A 20158-nucleotide genomic window follows, 5' to 3' on the forward strand; every position below is an offset into this window, starting at 1 on the left:
GACACAATGTGTTCTCTTCTGTAGGATGCTCAAAAGAAAGGTTTATTTTACTTCAGGTGCTGGGGACCAGAACTCAGGCTGTTCAGGTTAACCATCTCAAGTCCCCTAGCACCTTCCACCGAAAAGTACTCTAGCTTCGCCTTTCACAGGGCGCAGGCGCAGAGCGGTGCCTAGCAAGGGCATTCAATCCCAAACACAAGTAACAGAAGCCCTGGGCAGCTTCCCTGCGCAGATTTTTTCCTCTCTGTAAGGCTAGTCAACGCTAGGAGGCGCTCAGGAGCTGAGCAGTGCAAGCCTGGTGTCGGGTGTACAGTGAACCGAGCTGATAAGGGGAGCAGCCGGACTACTACACTGCGCAGGCGCACTTTCGGTTTCCTAGCGGGTGCGCAAACGCTGAGCAGTGCGCAAGTGTACGCATGCGCAAGATTGAGGCGCGATGGCAGGTGTCGGGGTCCGACCGCTTCAGGGGATGGTGCGATTTGTGCTGCTGGTGCTTACTGTGTGTGCTGCGGGTTCCCGTGGGCTCTATTTCCACATCGGCGAGACTGAGAAGCGCTGCTTCATCGAGGAAATACCCGACGAGACCATGGTCATCGGTCAGGGGGCTGAGGGTGGAGAGGCCCTTTGTTTTCCCCTGGCCCTCGGAAGCACCCCTCCTTCCCCGTCAGCTCGACCCTATCCTCCATCCTGAGGGTGCCTTGAGGACACCAGGTCCCTTGCACAGTACCCCGAGGCCATTTGCTAGGGGCCAGGTTGTGACTGTCAGTGTGTTTACCCCGTAGGCAACTATCGAACTCAGATGTGGGACAAGCAGAAAGAGGTCTTCCTGCCATCGACCCCCGGCCTAGGCATGCACGTAGAGGTGAAGGACCCGGACAGCAAGGTAAGCACCCCCAACCTCCTCGCTCAAAAGGCGTCAGCTATCCGTTAATGTCTTTATGGGATGTAAAGTACCACCGTGGTCCTGAGAAAAAGTCCCTAGGTACCTGGTCTCGCATTCTGAGAGATCGTTGTAAAGTTGGGGCTTGATGCATATTGCAGGTAGTACTGTCCCGGCAATACGGCTCCGAGGGCCGTTTCACGTTCACTTCCCACACACCCGGTGACCATCAGATTTGTCTGCACTCCAACTCCACCAGGATGGCTCTCTTCGCTGGAGGCAAACTGGTAAGAGGCCCAGCCTTAGAGTTTCTCACTTGATACCAAAGTTGATTTATTGCCATCTTTTTTTTTTTTTTTCTTTTAGTTTTGCCTTTTGGGGGGGAGTGGGTTGGATACAGTTAGAACTGGAGGCTTGCCCTTCTTCCTCATTCAGCCGGAGACAAGAATTGGACTCCATAGCAGTAACAGATGGTGGACGGCACCCCCTCATTCAGTCCTGTTTCCTTGTAGCGTGTACACTTGGACATCCAGGTTGGGGAGCATGCCAACAACTACCCTGAGATCGCTGCTAAGGATAAGTTAACAGAGCTACAGCTTCGTGCTCGCCAGTTGCTTGATCAGGTGGAACAGATCCAGAAGGAGCAGGATTATCAGAGGGTAAGGGATTTGTCCTTGGAGGCTGCGATTGACCTTTAAACCCGCTGTGCAATGTGTATGCTGGGGCCTCCTTTACTCAGAATGATGTGGGAGTTACCAGTCTACGTAGGTGAAGTTTGGGTTTGGTTTTCTTTCCTCACTTTCTGTATATGTCTACAGTGCCAAGGATTGAACCCTTGCATGAATGCTAGGCAAGGTCTCTACCATGGAGCCATACCTTCAGTCGTGTGTGTGTGTGTGTGTGTAAGTTTTATATATACACATATATAAAATTTATTACATTTATTATGATTATGTTATATATAAATATATATAACAATTTATATACATTATATATATGTATATATATTCTAAAAGCCTACACTACTCAATATTTCCAGGTGGTCTCCCATCCAAGTACTAACCAGTCCTGGCTCTTCTTAGCTTCTGAGATCAGATCTCAAGTGTTCAAGATGATGTTGCTGTAGACCCTTTAATATTTTTGTTTGTTTGTTATGAAATACATATAAAACTTAACATTTTAACTATTGGTAAGTGTGCAGAACTGTGGCAATACATAGACTCATATCGTTGCAACCATCACTACCATTATCTGTATAACTTTGACCCCATTAAGCACTCCTTTTCCCTAGCTGAGGTTTTGATGTTTCCTCTGTGACCCTGATCAGTGGTGAACACTGACTCCCCACTTCTCATGTTCTGCTGCAGGTCTACTTTTTGCCTGTGGTCTTGATCCCTAACTCAGCTATGTGGAATCCTTTTGTGACTATTTTAGTTCATTTAGTACAATGTGCCCAGGGTATACCTGCCTTGTAGTTTGTCAGAACTCCTGTTTTTTTTTTTTTTTTATATTTATTTATTTTTGCAGTGTTAGAAATTGAACCTAGCATCACACATGCTAGATAAGGGCTCTGAACTCTATAATGCCCTACCCCTTTAAATATTTGTCTTCTTCTCAACTATACGTATGTATGTATGGGTGTGTGTGTGTGTGTGTGTGTGTGTGCAGGTATCCTGTGAGTTCAGAAGAGGGCTTCAGGTCCTTGGGAACTAGAGTTACAGGTGGTTACAGCTACCTGTCCCTCCCTGTCCTTGAGACAGGGTTTCTCTGTATAGCCCTGACTATGTTAGAGCTCGCTCTGTAGTCCAGGCTGGCCTCCCTCTGCCTCCTGAGTGCTGGAATTAAAGGCATGCACTACCACTTTCAGGTATAGAATTCTCCTTTTAAGGTTGAATAATAGTCTGTTGAATGCATAGACCTCATCTTGGTTTGAGTAGTTATTTCTAAATTGTATGAACCAGTCTAGGAAGAACAGTATACAATCTAGTGATACCCATGTTTGCTTGTTTTCCATGGCCTCTTGCTGGAGAAAGCATGATATCAGTCCTAACGGAAACGGTTGTAGGGAACGTTATTCCTTTCTAGGGGCAGTCTCAGTGGAAGGACTAGCCTCCAAATGGAGTTACAGGTGGTACTCCAGAGGCATTTGGTCTAAAGTTGTGTGGTCACACTAATCGAGGGCCTTGTAGCAAGTTCTGTTTTCCTGCCCATTCTAATTCTTTGTTCACTGTCCCATGCAGTATCGTGAAGAGCGCTTTCGTCTGACCAGTGAGAGCACCAACCAGAGGGTCCTGTGGTGGTCCATTGCCCAGACTGTCATCCTCATCCTCACTGGCATCTGGCAGATGCGTCACCTCAAGAGCTTCTTTGAGGCCAAGAAGCTGGTGTAGGGATCTTGCTCTATAACCTTTCCCTTTACCTCAATTATTTGATAATTTCCCCACCCAGCCCCTTGTCCACCTGGATTTTGAGGAGGAAATTGAAAAACAATGTGTCATTGGTATCGTGGCATTAAGCCAGTCAGATCAGCTACCTTTGACTGTGGTTCTCCAAGAAGCAGACATTGGTCTAAGCTTTCAAAACCTGCCTTAGGGTTTGGGAGAAGTTGGAATTAACCCAAGATCAAGTCATTTCTTTTGCCTCTGGTGATTCTCCTCTGTTTTCGAAGAGATGACCAAATGCACTTCTGTTTCTTGTTTGTCTGCTTGTTCAGTAAGCAAGTGGCATGCCCATGGAGGAGACCCTGCCTCAATGTTTCTGGGTCAGTCCTGAGTTCTCCCAATGGCTTTGTGAATGTAAATAAGGGGCAGTTTGGGGCCCTGAAGGATTAAGATGTTTTCTATATTTTAGAACTATTTTTGGATAAATTATATATTTTCCTTCCTGATTGAATCATCATCACTGCCTGTAACTAGCCAAAAACACCAATCCAGACCTTATCCATTCTACTTATTCATACAGTTTTAATAACTGCCATGCAGTGATTTCAGCAATCTGGGGCCAGAAAGCAGATCCCTGTCAGAAGGCCAACAAGAGTTCTCTTGAATCCTTGTGAGTCTGATCCCACAGGGTCACAGTGTCAGGAAAGAGAGGGACAGAGTAATTCAGAGCCGTGTGCCCTTTCCTTAAGTTTTACTTAAGCAGTTGTAAATGTTTGAAGGTTTGTTTTTGTGTTGGAACTCCATATGTAGCCGAGGCTAGCCTAGATCCACCGTGTATGCATGCCTATGTGATTAGAGGCATGAGCCACCACACCTGACATAAATATCTTCTTCAAGGGAACCAGAGTTGGTTCTTTATGCAGATTTTTTCCAATGAAATAAAACATAATATGAAATAACAGGTTGTGGGTAGACATGGTGAGGCCAAAAAATGGTGGTGGGGTGAGGGTGGGGTGGGGAAAAGAAGGTTGCTGCCAGACTGTTTACCCTTGTAGAAAACCTGGTGTAGACGTCAATGGACATTCATGCTAAGGATTGGCCTGGGAATGGTGGGATGATTGCTTAACCATTCTGAAAGGTCACCCTAGTGGATGTCAGCAAAGAACAACAACAAGTTGGTTTCTTGGCTCCTGAATCACAAACAGCTGACTGAACTTCACTCACCCACTTCTATATAAGCCTCATGCAGTTAGTTGCCCATTCTTGATATTTTATTTCATAGTTTTATTATATATTTATTTGGAATATTTATTAAATTTCTTTTTCTGATTTGTAGAACTAAAATCTTCCTTTGTTTTTTTTATATGTACTCTATAATATATGCAAACATATTTTTCACTTAGAGTGTATGCAGTTTTTTATTTTATTTATTTATTTATTTTAGTTTGTAAAGAGGAAGCCAAAAAGTGAAAAAAATTCTACATATCCTTCTTATTTCTATTCTAGATGGCCACTTAACCACCAGAAAACTTCCTCTGGTACTTAAAATAGCTTTGTAGTTTTCTTCAGGTTAGAGTTAGTATTAGAAGTTAGATGTTAGAATTATTTTGTTTTTAGTTTTTTGAGACAGGGTATTTATATATAGCTTTGGTGTATGCCAGGGTGGCCTTGAACTCACAGAAATCCATCTGCCTCTGCCACTAGAGTGCAGGGATTAAAGGCCTGTGCCACCATGCCAGCAGAGAGAATGTCTTGAATTGTTCTTGAGACCGTCCTGAGGTAGAGTTTTGAGTCAAGATCCTCTTGGCTCTGCCTCCCAAGTGTTAGGATTTTATTTGTGTGGTAATGTGCCCAGAAATAAGATGTCTTTTCAATGACATAGATGTGTAGATCCATAACATGAGGCTCTTGAGAAGGGACACGTTTCTGCTCTGATTTCTCAAGAATTCTAGCCAGCAAAGTAGACTGGACCCAAGAGAGCAAGAGGCTAAAAAGCCAGACATCAATGGGTTTGTCCACAATAAACCTATTGGAGTACACATCTCTGAACAAGCTGGATTTTTCTTGCTGATTCCTTTTCATCACCCCCCCCCCTTGTCCCCCCACCTTGGAAACTTAAACAGATTTCTGGTAGCACTCATTTGTGGCCAGATGCAGGTTTGTATATGAGGGGTATAGTAGGCAGGAAAATGACTGACCCAAATGTATCTCCATCCTAACCCCTGAAACTAGTGAATGCCATCCAACATGGCGAAGATTGCTAATCAGATAACTTTAAAGTAGGGAGTTATAACTTTAAAGAGTTAGTCTAGATCAGTGGCTCTCAATCTGTAGGCCATGACCTCTTTGGGGATCAAATAACCCCTTCACAGGGACCACCTGAGGCCAGCAGAAAAGACACATTTACACCATGGCTCATAATTAGCAAAACTACAGTTGAAATAGTAACAAAAATAATGTTATGGTTGGGGGTCACCTCACCACGAGGAACTGTATCAAAGGGCCGAAGCCTGGGGAAGGTTGAGAACCGCTGATCTAGGTATCAGGACCGGCTCGCTGCAGTCACAGGTGCCAGAGTCCAGCTTTTGTAGTTAGGCTTCTAGTCCCACCTTAAGTCTCCCACTTTTCCTCTCCTTTGCCGCCGGTTGAGAAACTAGGGCATCACGAATGCTAGGGAAGTTCCCACTTAGTTTTAAAGACCCTTTATTGCACGTTCCTTCAGCTCAGCTCACTCCCGTTATCAGGAGTGCTTTCCATTTCTTAATAGATGGTCACTATAAATAAGACCCTGCTGGTAAATGTTTTTAGTCCCCACCAGTCTCTTTTATATTATTGCCTTAACAATAGTTACCAGAATGGCTTAAGAAAAACTTTTAGCTTTAGGAGACTAGACTAGGTGACCTTCGGGCAAGCTGTTTATTAAAGAGTAAGAGTGGCAAGGTGAATGAAGGGCGTCAGTCCGCGCAGGAGGGAGCAGAGTTCTTTTAAGGTCTCTTGTGAAGAAAGCGGTTGGGAACTAGGGATAGTGCCCAGAAGAAATGGGCTCAAGGTCGACTGACATCACATAACTAGACGTAGAGACATATTTCTGGGTTTAGAAGGTGTTTAATAGATCCCAAGAAAGCATGGTAGCGCACACCTTTAATCCCAACACTAGGTGAATCCCTGAGTTCAAAACCAGTCTGGTCTACCAAGTTCCAGGCCAGCCTACATAGTGAGTCTCAAAAAACAGAAGTAGAAGTCCCAAGGACATTTCCTGGTAAGGAATTTTGGAAGAATGGGCCTTGTTAGCATGTGTTAACAGCGTCTGACTGCAGCCCTTCTGGTTTTGGTTTTCTGGGAAAGATGGTCCCAGGAAGGGAACGGGTCAACTTGGCTCTTCTGCGAGCTTTGAAAGATTGCAGGGCGTGTGGCAGTATCTGTAAAAATCTTCATAGTAGCTGGAGGCCTAATATAACATTTACCTTAGGTTAGCAACTTGTGCCGTGATTTCTGCCCAGTGAGATTTGCCTCTGTGGTTACCCACAGAACCCTAATTCCTCTGCGCATGTGCTTAAGTGTCAGCTAGGTTTGGGATCTGCAGCCCTACAGTTGCCTCTCTCAGTAGCTCCCAAAACGGACCTTGCTGCCTCCTTTTAGCGAAAACGCAGTCGAATCCTAACCATAACCTAGCAGTCAAAGTCCTGCCCATGTCACTCTATGGGTCAGGGAAGGCTGGGGCGCCGGGTAAGAGGTATCCATAATTTGGAGAGTGTTAAAGGGACAACTTTGCGATACGCGCTTGCGCATAGCCAATACCACAAGTTGGTGGCAACGCCGGATCCAGGAGAAAGAACTTCCAGGAAGTGACGTATCCTCCGGAGCTGATTGGTTGTTGGTTTGTCCCGCACTACGCGTGCGCACTGTCAGCGTGGAGTTACGCCATGGAGGACCAAGAGTCTCTGGGTTTTGAACACATGGGGCTGGATCCCCGGCTCCTGCAGGTATGGGGAAGGGTATGGAGCTGGGACTCGGCTTGCCCTACACTCTACGCCGGTTGAGCGTAAAGCCTTCCTCTTCCTTCTTAGGCTGTCACGGACTTGGGCTGGTCGCGACCTACGCTGATCCAGGAAAAGGCCATACCTCTGGCGCTGGAGGGGAAGGACCTCCTGGCCCGCGCCCGCACGGGCTCCGGGAAGACCGCAGCTTATGCTATTCCGATGCTGCAGTTGCTTCTCCACAAGAAGGCGGTGGGTAGCGAGAGGAGCAGTAAGTATGAGGCAGGAAGCTCCAAAAGACTAGGGAAGGAAGTGCCCATCTGTGCAAAGGTTCCTATATGTCCTTTATCTGTGTTAGGCGGACCATAGAGAACTTGGTCTGTTTGCAGCATAATCTCTGAACTGAAATTCAGGTTACTTGTCTATCAACCCAGGCCTTGGTGCCACTACCACCATTCTGTTGTAAATTTGAGTAAACTATTTTTATCTAGAGAGGGCGCATCAGCTCCGTAGTATGAGTAATTTCAGACATGCAGCAAGTTAGTTCTAAATTTCAGTGCCTGGGAACTGGTCTGTGTTGTGAGGTAGGCAGGATTAAGAGTTTATCAGAACATAGCAAGTTGATTGTGTTGCACTGCATGGTTCTGAGTGTTTGGAAGAAGTGGCAAAAAGCATCAGGCAGACCCAGTACTTTGAACAGTCTTTAATTCGTGCTCTTACAGACAGGTCCTGTAATGGAACAAGCTGTGAGAGGCCTTGTCCTTGTTCCTACTAAGGAGCTGGCACGGCAGGCCCAGTCCATGATCCAGCAGCTGGCCTCCTACTGTGCTCGGGATGTTCGAGTGGCTAATGTCTCAGCTGCTGAAGACCCAGCTTCTCAGAGGTGGGTGAAAGCTGCAAGCCTCTAAAGGAGGAACGCTATGCAAAGATGTGGTATTGGTGTTGTGAGTGGCAAGGCAGGGCAGGGCTGCCAGGGTAAGGTTCTGGCTGCTAAATTCTTGACACCCAAAACTTGACACCCGCAGAGCTGTGTTGATGGAGAAGCCAGATGTGGTGGTGGGAACCCCATCCCGAATATTAAACCACTTACAGCAGAACAGCTTGAAACTCCGGGACTCTCTGGAGCTGCTGGTGGTAGACGAAGCTGACCTCCTTTTTTCCTTTGGCTTTGAGGATGAACTCAAGAGTCTTCTCTGGTAAGGAAGAAACGGAAGAGCCTTCTAGACTTGCAAGGACCTAGACTTGGGACTGGAGTGGGATGGCTGGGTTAGAGCCTTATCGGGCCCTGTTCTTTCTTTCAGTCACTTGCCTCGGATTTACCAGGCCTTTCTCATGTCCGCCACTTTCAATGAGGATGTACAAACTCTGAAGGAGCTGGTACTACATAACCCAGTAAGTGGTGCCAAGGAGGGACTATTGTTAGATCAGTCATTCCTAATTCTTAGTCACTGAAAGGAAGTCACTTAAAGTCATTATATGTTTATAGGTTTCCCTAGTCCAAACTGTGCTTTGCCTAGAAGACTTACTTGGGGTCACTGTCTTCAAAGGGAGCCAAATTCTAAGACCAGAGTTCTCTTCTTGTGTATACATTTCAGTCTTCAGAACGACCATGCAGGCCTCCAGTGTTTGTCTTTGTGGTGTACTCTGATGCTATTATATATAGTGTGTTCCTATATACCACAATCGTTACGGCACTTTGAGTTCTTAGGTTATAGCCTTGGGGGGGTGAGGAGGGGGGATGGGGTGATAGCTCACAAGCTAGAAATCCTTCAAGACTTGTCTGCCCTGCACTAATGTAGGTGCTTTGGTTGGTGAGGCAGTGGCCATTAGAACTGCTTTTCTTTCTTTCCTGACCACAGGTTACCCTCAAGTTACAGGAGTCCCAGCTGCCGGGACCAGACCAGCTGCAGCAGTATCAGGTGCTCTGTGAGACTGAAGAAGACAAGTTCTTGCTGCTGTATGCCCTGCTCAAGCTGTCACTGATTCGGGGCAAAGCCTTGCTCTTCGTCAACACTCTGGAGAGGGGTTACCGGCTCCGTCTTTTCCTGGAACAGTTCAGTATTCCTTCCTGCGTGCTCAATGGAGAACTCCCACTGCGCTCCAGGTGTGCTATGGTCTTGATAAAGAAACATGGAAGGAGAACCCAGTTGGTTCTTTGCCTTTTTACGAGATGGATTTTATGCTATATTTGTAGTCTACACTAGCCTTGAACTTACAGCAGTCCTCCTGCCTCAGCTTTCTAAGTGCTGAGATTAAATTTGTGGCCCGCCTCACACAGCTTGGTCTTATATCTTCACCCCCTGCCCCCCTCTTCTCCCCCCCCCCCCCAATCTCTTTACAGTGCAAGGGATTGAACCCAGAGCCTTGTTAATTCTGGGTAAACACTCAGCCACTGAGTTCTACACTTAGACCCTTGTTCCTGTTTCTTAAACACTCGCTAGGGGCCGTACTCTCAGTATGATGGCAACTTTGAAATACTTAACTGCTGCTTCATTACAAACGAAAGAAAAGAAAAGAAAGAAAGAAAGAAAGAAAGAAAGAGAAATTTTTTATTATTATGTGTGTGGGTGTTTTATTGCCTGCATTGTTTATGTGTCCCACATGTATACCTGATGCATATAGAGGCCATAAAGGGTGTTGGAGCCCCTGACATTGGAGTTACAGATAAATTATTAGCTTCCATGTTGGTGCTGGGACTAGTAACTAGGTCCTCTGGAGAGCAGCCAGTGCATTTAGTCATTGAGCCGTCTCTCCAGCTCATTGCTTTATTTTTCACTGCGGAAGCTGAGGCACAGATCTGAAGACGATAAAGGAGATAAGGAGAGAGTGGGGAGGGATGGTGGTTAGGATGGTTAGGATTGGGAAGAATCTCTGTGCCTGTCAGGCTGAACATTCCTCTTGGATTGCAGGTGCCACATCATCTCACAGTTCAACCAAGGCTTGTATGATTGCGTCATAGCTACAGATGCTGAAATCTTGGGACCCCAAGTCAAAGGCAAGCGGCGAGGCCGTGGGTCCAAAGGAGACAAGTGAGTTCATGATTCTCTTTTCTCCACATTCCCCTAAGAGGACTGTTTTTAGAATCTGTAAGACTGAAGCCAAAGTGCATAGAGTGAGTGGGTTGCCAGACATACTTGATGGTTATACTTGGCAGTCCCATAGGCCCTGCTTAGCTTCCTGGACAGACATAGAGAAGTAGGTCTGTAGAGGGCGATTCCTGCAGTGCAGCTCAGAGTGTCAGGCTGGGCGTGGAAGATGGTCCAGGCAGCCCTGGGCATGTGGCCATGATGTGCAGAGAATGTGTGTCTGAGGGGGAAATGGGCACTCCAAGTGTTGCCTGCTTGAAGAGTCCAGGGTCCTTGAGGTGGTTTATGGGTCAGTGTGTTCTGCTATTGCACTGAGCACAGAGGTCAGGGCACAGGTTTAGCCACAAGTCAGAGCTCCAGGCCACCCATCAATCCCCAGCTCCTGGAGTGACTCTGATGTCCGACAGTTTGGTGGTCTTTCAGTTCTGCTCAGAGTAGGTGGATTAGAGATAACACATGAGAACACCTTCACAGAGGATGAGTGTCTGTCTGATACTAGGTTATTTTCTCAGGGCCTCTGATCCAGAGTCGGGCGTGGCCCGGGGCATAGACTTCCACCATGTGTCTGCTGTCCTCAACTTTGACCTTCCTCCCACTGCAGAAGCCTATGTCCACCGAGCAGGCAGGTAGGAGGATGGTGTGGGGAGCCAGAGCATGTAGAAGGACAGACCCTGTGGGCTAGTGATACATGCTTGATTTTCTCTCTCTGCAGGACAGCCCGAGCCAACAACCCAGGCATAGTTCTCACCTTTGTGCTGCCTACAGAGCAGTCTTGCCTGGGAAAGATTGAGGAGCTTCTTGGTGGAGGTAAGAGCCCTTGTTTTGTAACAGTGGGTCTGAGCCAGGCTTCTGTCCCACCTTACAATCAACTTCAGCATCTAGTATGGTGCTCTACATCTGTCATTGCAGAACATGGAGGTGAGACAGGATGATTGACAGTTTGAGATACATAGCAAGAGCCTTTCTTTTTTTATTGTTGCTATTTTCAAATCATAGAATGGTGCTCAACAGGTGGATCTGTGGTTAAGAGCACTTGCTACGCTTTTCTTTTTTTTTTTTTTTTCCCCATCTTATCTTCTCAGAAAAACATAGCACTATCAAAAAAGTGCCAGGATTTACTCTGTGAAAAACATCAATCTTTGGTCACAGCTCTTATTTTTTCTTAAGATTTATTTATTTATTTAATGTATGTGAGTACACTGTAGCTGTCTTCAGACACACCAGAAGAGGGCAGCAGATCCCATTACAGATGGTTGTGAGCCACCATGTGGTTGCTGGGAATTGAACTCAGGACCTCTGGAAGAGCAATCAGTGCCCTTAACCTCTGAGCCATCTCTCCAGCCCCACTTGCTGCTCTTTTAGAGGACCCAGGTTCAGTTCCTAGCACCCACTTGACAGTTCATAGACATCTGTAACTCTGGCACCCTCTTTCGGCATCTGCAGAAACCAGGCATGTAAGCAGTATATTTATGTGCATGCAGGCAAGACATATAAAAAGTAAAATAAATCCTTTTCTAAGTCCAAGATGAATAGGAAGAGGAAGCCTTAGGAACACCAAGTGTGGTATCACATACGTATCCCAGCACTTGGGAGCCTGAGGCGGGAAGATTGAGAGTTCTAGGTCAGCCCAGGCTACATAGCTAGTTGGAGGCTCCCCTGGGTTATATAATGAGACCCTGTGTAAAATGCTAAGAAATCTGTAGTGATGACAGACTCCTACCACTGTCCGTTATCGTCTTTCCCTGTTAACAGATATATGTTCTTTCACATAGTGACTGAGGTAGTTTTTCCAGTGTCATGTTCACCAATTGCTTCATAGTCAGGGACTAATTAGATATTCTGTTCTGTCTGGATTCAGATGCTTTGAGTGGGTGAAGTGTGCCTTGTCTGCAGGCAGCAGCCATCATCATCAGGGGTCCTGTGGCCACAGCAGCCTTGCCATGAGTGGGTGGTGGGCTGTGAGCCTGAGGCTGTGATGGCACATCAGACTCAAGCACACCCCCCTGACCCAAGCATCTTGGGATCTACTCTTAGATCAAAGTATAGTAATGCTGAGTAGTGTTTCAGGGTACAGCCTCACTTCAGAGAAGAGCAGGAGTCTGCCAGGGGAAGGCCTTACATGGGCCCTGCCCTCAACCCTTACTGCCGCTTTCTCCCCAGAGGGTGAGGCCCCTACCCTGCTTCCCTACCAGTTCCAGATGGAGGAGATTGAGAGCTTCCGCTATCGCTGCAGGGTAAGCTTGACAAGGGTGGGGAGGAAGGCAGTTGAGGAATGGGCTGGGACCCAGGGGTTATGCCCCATCGCTGAGCACCCGGGTATATGTGCCACCCTGTCTACTCACAGGATGCTATGCGCTCGGTGACTAAGCAGGCCATTCGAGAGGCGAGATTGAAGGAGATCAAAGAAGAGCTTCTACACTCAGAGAAGCTCAAGGTGAGGTTAAGCTTAGAGTTGTTCTTTTGGGCGGCTGGCTAAGCTCTGAGTAGTGAGAAGCAGAGAGCTGAACAGTTTGCTGGCCTCTGTCAGGGAGAGACAGGAAACCAGCTTTAAGACAGTTGTTCTGCTGGGAGGGTGGTAGACACAACTTCACAGTGTGTGCTTGGTATTAATTGTAAGTGAGCATACATTGCGTGTGTGTGTGTGTATACAACACTATTTGGAAGCCCCATAGGGTCCATGCTAGTGTCCTTAGGATGTACAAGCCATACCTAGATGTTATACAGACATGGGACAGAGTGAAGAGGCTCTTGGTGTTGATGAGGGATGGTCTGTAAGATGACACTAAACTTATGTGATGAAGAGTGCCTGTTAGTATCTTAGAGAAGGAAGCAGATACGTCCTTGTATAGGGGTTATCCTTGTACCCGTTTTGGGGACTCAGAAGTCTAGCATCAGTGAGTTAATAAAGGTTCTAGCTGCCCCAAGTTGTGAAACTGACATATGAGAAGGGACCACATTCCAAAACCTCCAGAAGGTAGCATTATTTGGCTCTGCTGCAACATGCAGTGCCTTACTTGGCTAGTAGAGGGCAGATGTACAAGCCATGAGAAACCTGTCCTGGTTTGTCCTAGGCTGTGGCTATCAAGGAGGATGAAGAACGCGAAGTGCTAGGCAAACTTCACAGTGACACTTTTTGTGCATCTTAAACCTTGTGTTCTCTGCCTGTCAGACATACTTTGAAGACAACCCAAGAGACCTTCAGCTGCTACGCCATGATCTGCCCTTGCACCCAGCAGTGGTAAAGCCTCATTTGGGCAATGTCCCTGACTACTTGGGTGAGTGTTGTTGAGGGTCAGGAGACTGGAAGAAATGGCCTAGCTCTTGGCCATCTTCCACCAGCCCCTGTGCTGGGTGCTGGGACAGCTTGTATGTGAGAGGACCTAGAGACCCAGGCAGCACAGCATGTGTGAACATGAACCCCTGTGCACCATGTACTAGCTCATGCAGACTTGTTCGACCCACCATCTCATCATAACTGTGATGTTGTGGAGATGAGAAAACTGTGGCTATGCGGAGTTGGTGGCATATTCCAGGGTTTGCCTGAGTAGGAAAATGAGCCAGTGACTGGCTTCCTGTGTTCTCAAGAGGCTGGACACATTTGAGGGAGAGTCCTGGGCTCAGGACCCTTGTGCTGGAGAATACTCTAGATTAGCAGGCACCAAGCTGAAACCTCTGTGGTTTGTAGGTAGGAGCAGATGTGGGAGACACACAGTGCTGAGGAAGGGAGGGAGGGAGGGAGGGAGGGGGGGAGGGAGGGAGGGAGAGAGGCTGTTTGAGTTAGCTGGTCCTTCTCATCTCATGAAGGCTCTGGGCTTTCCCTTTGGATGTCTAGTGTGGGATATTTTTGGCAGTGAGTATCCATGCCGTCTACGCTTACAGTAAACATAAGGGAGGAGAGTCGATGAGAAGGCGGCTGAGCAGGTGGCGTAGGCCCTCCACCATTCCTGACCCTGCCAGCCTGGGATGGAGTCTGTTTGCTAAGTGACAGGAAGGGCTGTGCAGTTGTGGTACACACCTTTAATCCCAATGCCCAGGAGGCAGAGACAGCCAGATCTTTGTGAGTTTGAGGCCAGCCTGGTCTGCAGATCAATCTCTACCATGTAGAGAAACCGGTCTCAAAGAAAGCAAAACATAAAAGGTGATGGGAAGGTATAGGAGGGACACACCAGGGCAGAACAATGTGTAAATGTGAAAGGGCCTAGGAAAGGTAACATCAGGGCTGGAGGCAGACTCCTAAGGGATAGTGAGCTGGAGAAGACCCCATTCTTGCTCTGTGTCAGAAATTCTAGGAGGCTCCCTTTGAGCCTAAGAGCAAAGTCAATCACTAAGAGTGACGTGTTGGATGTGGCCTATCCTGATGGGGTTGAAGTGAGTGCTCTGAGACTAGGCACAAGATCTCGTGAAGTTGGGATGGAATGTTGCGGCCCTCTCCACTCCACAATTGGCGGCCACTGTTTCCCGGCCCAAGCTGATGCTCCGGTCTGCGGGTCAGGGTCTGGGGGTTGGGAGGGAGAGAGGGAGGGAGGGGATAAAGGGGAAGAGACTCAAAGAATGGAGACAAGACAGAGGTTCTGATCAAGTCTCTTTTATTGAAGGGAAATCTGGGGTATTTATACGCTTTTGCCACGTGCCTTGTAGGCTCGTGGATATCACGTGCCTTACAGGTGTTGATATGACATAAGCCTTACAGGCGTGGATACCACGTGCACCTTACAGGCATGTATGGCATGGATAGTACATGGACAGCACGTGAACCGCATGCCTTGCAGCTGGGGGCAGTAAACAGCAAAACAAAATATGTGGGATATCAGAGTGTGCTTCAGCTGTTGTAGGCTGTTGAAAAACAAGTCTCACGTCAGGGTATATGGCTCAAGATGGCTGCAAAGCTGATAGCCGATTTCTGCTAAAAGTTGGCTCCCAACAGTGGAATGGAGGGGAGGGGGAGGGCCAGTAACAGGGACTAGAGATTTTGCAGTTCCGGGGTTGCACAAAAAAGAATCCACCCTCTGACTTCTCTCCTTTTAAATGCCTCATCCTTGAAAGCGTTTCCTCCCTCTTTCCCTCCCTGCCTGCCTTCTCTGTTCTGTGTACACACTCTGCTACTGAATATGCTGTAGCTTCTCTTTTCTTGTTATGTGCCCACTGCACTAAATTTAAACACTTCAGACATGATTTAGACAGTGGGAGCCTATGGTGCTAACTTTAATATTTTGTCTGTGCATGTATAACAATAATTGAGTATTGGATACTCTTCTCCTTCTGTCCATCTCCCCACCTCCCACCCCCTACTTTCTTTTTGGTTTTTTGAGACAGGGTTTCTCTGTGTAGCCCTGGCTGTCCTGGAACTCGCTCTGTAGACCAGGCTGGCCTTAAACTCATAGATCCACCTGCCTCTGCCTCCTGATTGCTGGATTAAAGGTGAGAGCCACCACTGCTGGGCTGGATTGAAGTCCGTGCTGTAAGTGTGCAGGCTAGCTCTGAGAAGGGAGTGGGCCAACACTGGAAGCCAGGTTTCTGAAGCTTAGAAGTGGGGGTGAGGCTGTTCTGAGACCCAGCATCTTTTCCAGTTCCTGCTGCTCTTCGTGGCCTTGTACATCCTCGGAAGAAGCGGAGAAAGATGCCCTTCTCTCGGAAGGTTAAGGTATGTCTCCTGCGATTCCTGGGGCAGAAGCAGTGCTCCTTTCCACCTTACCCTTCATCTTCAGCAGCCAGAGGGAGGGCTAGGACCCCCAGGAACGGGTGTGGGTTTGCGGTATCCGCACAGCTGCCTGAAGGCCCTGTTTCTGCCCTCAGTGACCTCCCTCACGTCTGCAGCAGCTATCGGTTTCTGGCTTGTGCCACAGGGATTTGGCCAGGTGCCAGCACTGCTCACTCTCTGTTGGGACCATCTGACTGATTCCCCTAACTAACTTTTGACTCTGCCCTTGTAGAAGGTGAAGACCCAGAACCCACTGCGTGACTTCAAGCACAGGGGAAAGAAGCCTAAACCTCCAGCAAAGCCTTCTTGAGGTTGCCTGAGCCTGAGGACACTGAACTGGGCATCCTGGCCTGGATGGGGTGGGCTTCCACTCTGTGGGCACATTGTGGTGCTCGATATCTGGATAGACCACTTTGAGGAAGAAGCTTTGGACACCCATCTCCTTGGTACTGCTGGGCTACCATTTTGTCCATTAGCAGAATAAAGATTCCAGCTGTCCCAGGCTGTGACCCTCTGGAATATGGGAAGAAACTGCTTTCCCAAATCTCCAGAGTTGACAGACTTTGAAAAGGTGGCACTGTCTGGCTCTGCTGCTGCGTGCAGTGCCTCAGTTGGCGAGCAGAGCAACCTCCCAAGGGCTGCTCCAAGTCGGAAGGAAAACCTGCTTATCCATTGCCAGTCTCAGCCACAGCCCTGGTCCCACGCCCTGGTGACTTTACACAGCAGAGTACCAGCTTCATTGTCCCACAAGAACCCTCACGGGGAAACCCAATCTCTCCATCGGGTGACAGAATCATAGACAACGCCACAGAAACAGCCGACATGGATGTAACATTCACCTCAGCACACTCAACAGTCCAGGGCTGTTGGCAGAGCAGGGAGGGAAAAGCCAGGAATTGCTTATTTTTTTCTTGCGTGTGCTGGTATATGCTGTTTTCATGCAGAGGTCATACACTGAGACCAGGGTCTTCTCTCTTTTGCTCTCCATCTTAGTTTTTAGGATCCGGTCTTTCCCTGAACCTAGAGTTTCCTGTTTTGCCTACACTGCCTAGCCAGCAAGCTCCTTTTGCCCTCCTTGCCAAAAGGCACACAATGGAATTAGAGATGCAGACTGCCACACTCAGCTTTTACATGGAGTTAAGATAAGAAACCCCAAGCCTCAGATCCTATCACTCAAGCCACACACCCTAACTATAACCCAAGCCTCACTTAGATTTAATAGTTCTCTCTTCTCCCACCTCCTAGTGTCTCTTCTCACCCCAGCCTAGCCTTCTGATACCTGATAGACAAGTGGCGAGCAGACAGCCATAGGATAACACTGGTATACGGGACAGGTAGGAGGATGCTGAGTGAGGATGCAAAGAATCGCCTCCTCTGAACCCTCCTTGCGCTGGGACATGGAGGAAGGGTCTCCTAGGTGTGCATTCCTTATATTACCACTTGTGCTTCTGAAACAGACACAAACTGTCATGAAGGGAACATGACACAAACCCAGGAAGGGAAGCTAGCTGCCTCGGCTCCCAGGGCTTAGTGACATTTTCCTCTGAATGTAACATGCATGTGCTGGTGAGATCCATGGGCTTATGATCAGGGACGCCCTGACTTAGAAGAACACAAGTCCATCTGTCCACTGCTCTGGATCAGTAGAACTGTAGGAACTAGATACAGGGCTCTGGGTCAGCCACAGCCCAACACTAACCCAGCAGAAGCAGGACTAGTATGGTGGCTCAGCAGGTAAAGGTGCTTGCCTATAGGATGTATGAACCCAGGTCGGTCCTTAGGGCCCAATGGTGGAGGAAAAGAACTGATTCCCAGAAGTTCTCTGACCTCCACATATGTGCTATGGCATTTGTGTTCCCACGCTCCATACGTTCAAAATTAAAGCAACCCAGTGAAGATGAGGTCACACAGCAGGTGGGGCTGGGTAGGGTTTGGAGTGTGGCCTGGTCAGCAGTACAAGACCAGCTGTGTGCGTCATTACTACAGTGGCTAGTGTTCCTGTGGGTTCTGCCATTACTCCACCCCCTCCTGTGAATGTGAGCTGAGTGTTCGAGTGGTCTGTCCATGCCTCCGCCAGCCGCAACAGGCTGTTTGAGATGAAATGACTTAGGCTGTGGAGGAAATGTTCCCTGTTTTCGGAGTCTTAAGTAGGGAGAGTATGGAGAGCTCATTGCCGTTCTTTTTTCACCTGAGAGGTTTTTTGGTGTGTGTGTGTGGGGGGGGGGGTGGAAGGGGACAGAGATGAGGAGAGGCCTTTTTTTTTTTTTTTTTTTTTTAAAGTTGCTATTGATTTACTATTGATTCTTCCTAAGATTCACATCATACACCCCAGTCCTGCCCATCTCCTTGTCCCCCAACCCTTGCAGCCTCCCCTACAAAACACGAAATAAAGCATAGGAAACATTGAGGGAACTGTAGTGTCATGGTGTGTCCCCAGGGTTTACTCCTCTGTCCACACATTTTGGGAATGTTCATTGCAATGGGTCTTTGGTTTGAGGCCTCTCTCTCTGCCTTCTGTGACACCATCAATATAGGGTCCTCACTGGGACTCCTCCCAGCCATTCCAGCTGTTGCCCTGTGTCTTGGAGACCCTGTAGCTCTGCATCAGCAGGACTGGCTGATGCATTTCATGAACCATTTCATGATTCCCAACAGTTCACAAGTGATGTAGATTTTTAAGGTGGGCCAACTCAAAGCCCTGGATCTGCATGGACTTGAGCTGCTCTGGTCAGCCTGCTAGCTCTCCCTTATCTACACTGTCAGGGTGAGCTCTCCAGCTCTGCTCCAGCTCTGCTCCAGCTACCCAGTGCCATCAGCAGTAGGAGGCAGGATCAGCTTTCCTGCTCTCATGACTTTTGAGTTAACTCACCCACACTCATTCCTCCAGAGCCAGCTCCACTGTGTTGCACAGTCAAGACTCGGGGCCCTTTCCCAAGTGCAGCCTGTGAGGGCCTAGGCCAGCTCTACCACTCTTGCACTTTAGGGGCTGGTTCACACTCCAACTCCCACATGCCTTCACCATGAGGGCCAGCTCCATTGTATTTCCCAGGCAAGGTGTAGGACCTGCTCTTCCCAAGTCCTACAACCAGTAAAAGGCGGGGTCAGATCTCATGATCCAAGGACCAGCTTTCTTGACTGCGGCAGGTGGCGAGGGGCAAGGGGGAGCAGAGGGTCACATACCACCTACATGACCTTAACAGATGAGTGGCAGGGCCAGCTCTGCTGTGCTCATGCCCTCTGAAATTGCTCACCCATACCCCTGCCACTAGAGCCAGCTCTGTTGTCCTGGCAAGGCCCAGGGGCCTGCTCTCCTCAGTGCTGCAGCTGGCGAGGGGCAGGGCCAGCTCTCCCAGCTGCCACAGGTGGCCAGGGGGTGGAGGATGCTTACTGTTACTGTGAGGAAACACCATAACCAAAGCAACTTAGGGAGGGAAGGGTTTATTTCACTCACAGTTCCATAGAACAGGTTGTCATCAAATGCAGTGAGGGCAGGAGCGTGGGCACAGGAGCTGATGCAGAGGCCATGGAGTATGCTGCTTACTAGCTTGTCCCTATGGCTTGCTCAAACTGCTTTCTGAGAGAACCCAGGACCACCAGCCCAGGCACCACCCACAATGGGCTGGGCCCTCCCACATCTATCACCAATTTAAAGAATGCCCTACAGTCATGCCCACAGTCTGATCTTATGAAGGCATTTTTCTTTTTTAATTTTTTTCTTCTTTGTTGGATATTTTATTTACATTTCAGGTGCTATCCCCTTTCCCCATTTCCTTCCCACCCAAAAAGCCCCTATCCCATTCCTTCTCCTGCTTCTATGAGGATGTGCCTCCACCCACTCCCACCTCACCACCATCAAATTCCCCCACACTGGGGCATCCAACCTTCACAGGACCAAGGACCTCCTCTCCCACTGATATCAGCCAAGGCCGTCCTCCCCTACATATACAGCTGGAGCCATGGGTCCCTCCCTATGTGTTCCCAGGCTGGTGGTTTAGACCCTGGGAGCTCTGGTTGGTTAGTGGTATTGTTGCTCTTCCCATAGGCCGCAAAGCAAACCCTTTCAGCTCCTTCAGCTCCTTCTCTCTAACTCCTCCATTGGGAACCCCTTGATCAGTTCAATAGTTAGCTGTGAGCAT

At 48.3% G+C, this 20158-nt stretch overlaps 2 protein-coding genes across 2 annotated transcripts; both read left to right on the forward strand.

Moving 5' to 3' along the window:
* Positions 1–393: 393 nt before the first annotated feature.
* On the forward strand, positions 394–4220 carry Tmed4 (transmembrane p24 trafficking protein 4). The gene is made up of 5 exons (XM_034509372.2): positions 394–596; positions 783–883; positions 1042–1167; positions 1393–1539; positions 3121–4220. The coding sequence occupies exons 1-5, from the start codon at positions 437–439 to the stop codon at positions 3268–3270; spliced, it is 684 nt and encodes a 227-aa protein (XP_034365263.1). The 5' UTR covers positions 394–436; the 3' UTR covers positions 3271–4220.
* A 2871-nt stretch (positions 4221–7091) lies between these two features.
* Ddx56 (DEAD-box helicase 56) lies at positions 7092–16520 on the forward strand. The gene is made up of 14 exons (XM_034509420.2): positions 7092–7244; positions 7329–7490; positions 7961–8121; positions 8264–8434; positions 8540–8630; positions 9098–9342; positions 10148–10267; positions 10837–10950; positions 11037–11131; positions 12485–12558; positions 12669–12758; positions 13494–13599; positions 15892–15965; positions 16255–16520. The coding sequence occupies exons 1-14, from the start codon at positions 7185–7187 to the stop codon at positions 16330–16332; spliced, it is 1641 nt and encodes a 546-aa protein (XP_034365311.1). The 5' UTR covers positions 7092–7184; the 3' UTR covers positions 16333–16520.
* The last annotated feature ends 3638 nt before the right edge of the window (positions 16521–20158 follow it).

This window comes from Arvicanthis niloticus, chromosome 7, assembly GCF_011762505.2.
Source record: "Arvicanthis niloticus isolate mArvNil1 chromosome 7, mArvNil1.pat.X, whole genome shotgun sequence".
Taxonomy (NCBI): Eukaryota; Metazoa; Chordata; class Mammalia; order Rodentia; family Muridae; genus Arvicanthis; species Arvicanthis niloticus.

Bases quoted from the DNA above. Each gene is read 5' to 3' on its own strand.
- Tmed4 (XM_034509372.2), top strand. From the start codon at position 437: ATGGCAGGTGTCGGGGTCCGACCGCTTCAGGGGATGGTGCGATTTGTG. The intron at 884-1,041 runs GTAAGCACCCCC...TGCATATTGCAG, and splicing joins TGAAGGACCCGGACAGCAAG to GTAGTACTGTCCCGGCAATA. The intron at 1,540-3,120 runs GTAAGGGATTTG...TGTCCCATGCAG, and splicing joins AGGAGCAGGATTATCAGAGG to TATCGTGAAGAGCGCTTTCG.
- Ddx56 (XM_034509420.2), top strand. From the start codon at position 7,185: ATGGAGGACCAAGAGTCTCTGGGTTTTGAACACATGGGGCTGGATCCC. The intron at 9,343-10,147 runs GTGTGCTATGGT...CTTGGATTGCAG, and splicing joins GAACTCCCACTGCGCTCCAG to GTGCCACATCATCTCACAGT. The intron at 12,759-13,493 runs GTGAGGTTAAGC...TCTGCCTGTCAG, and splicing joins TACACTCAGAGAAGCTCAAG to ACATACTTTGAAGACAACCC.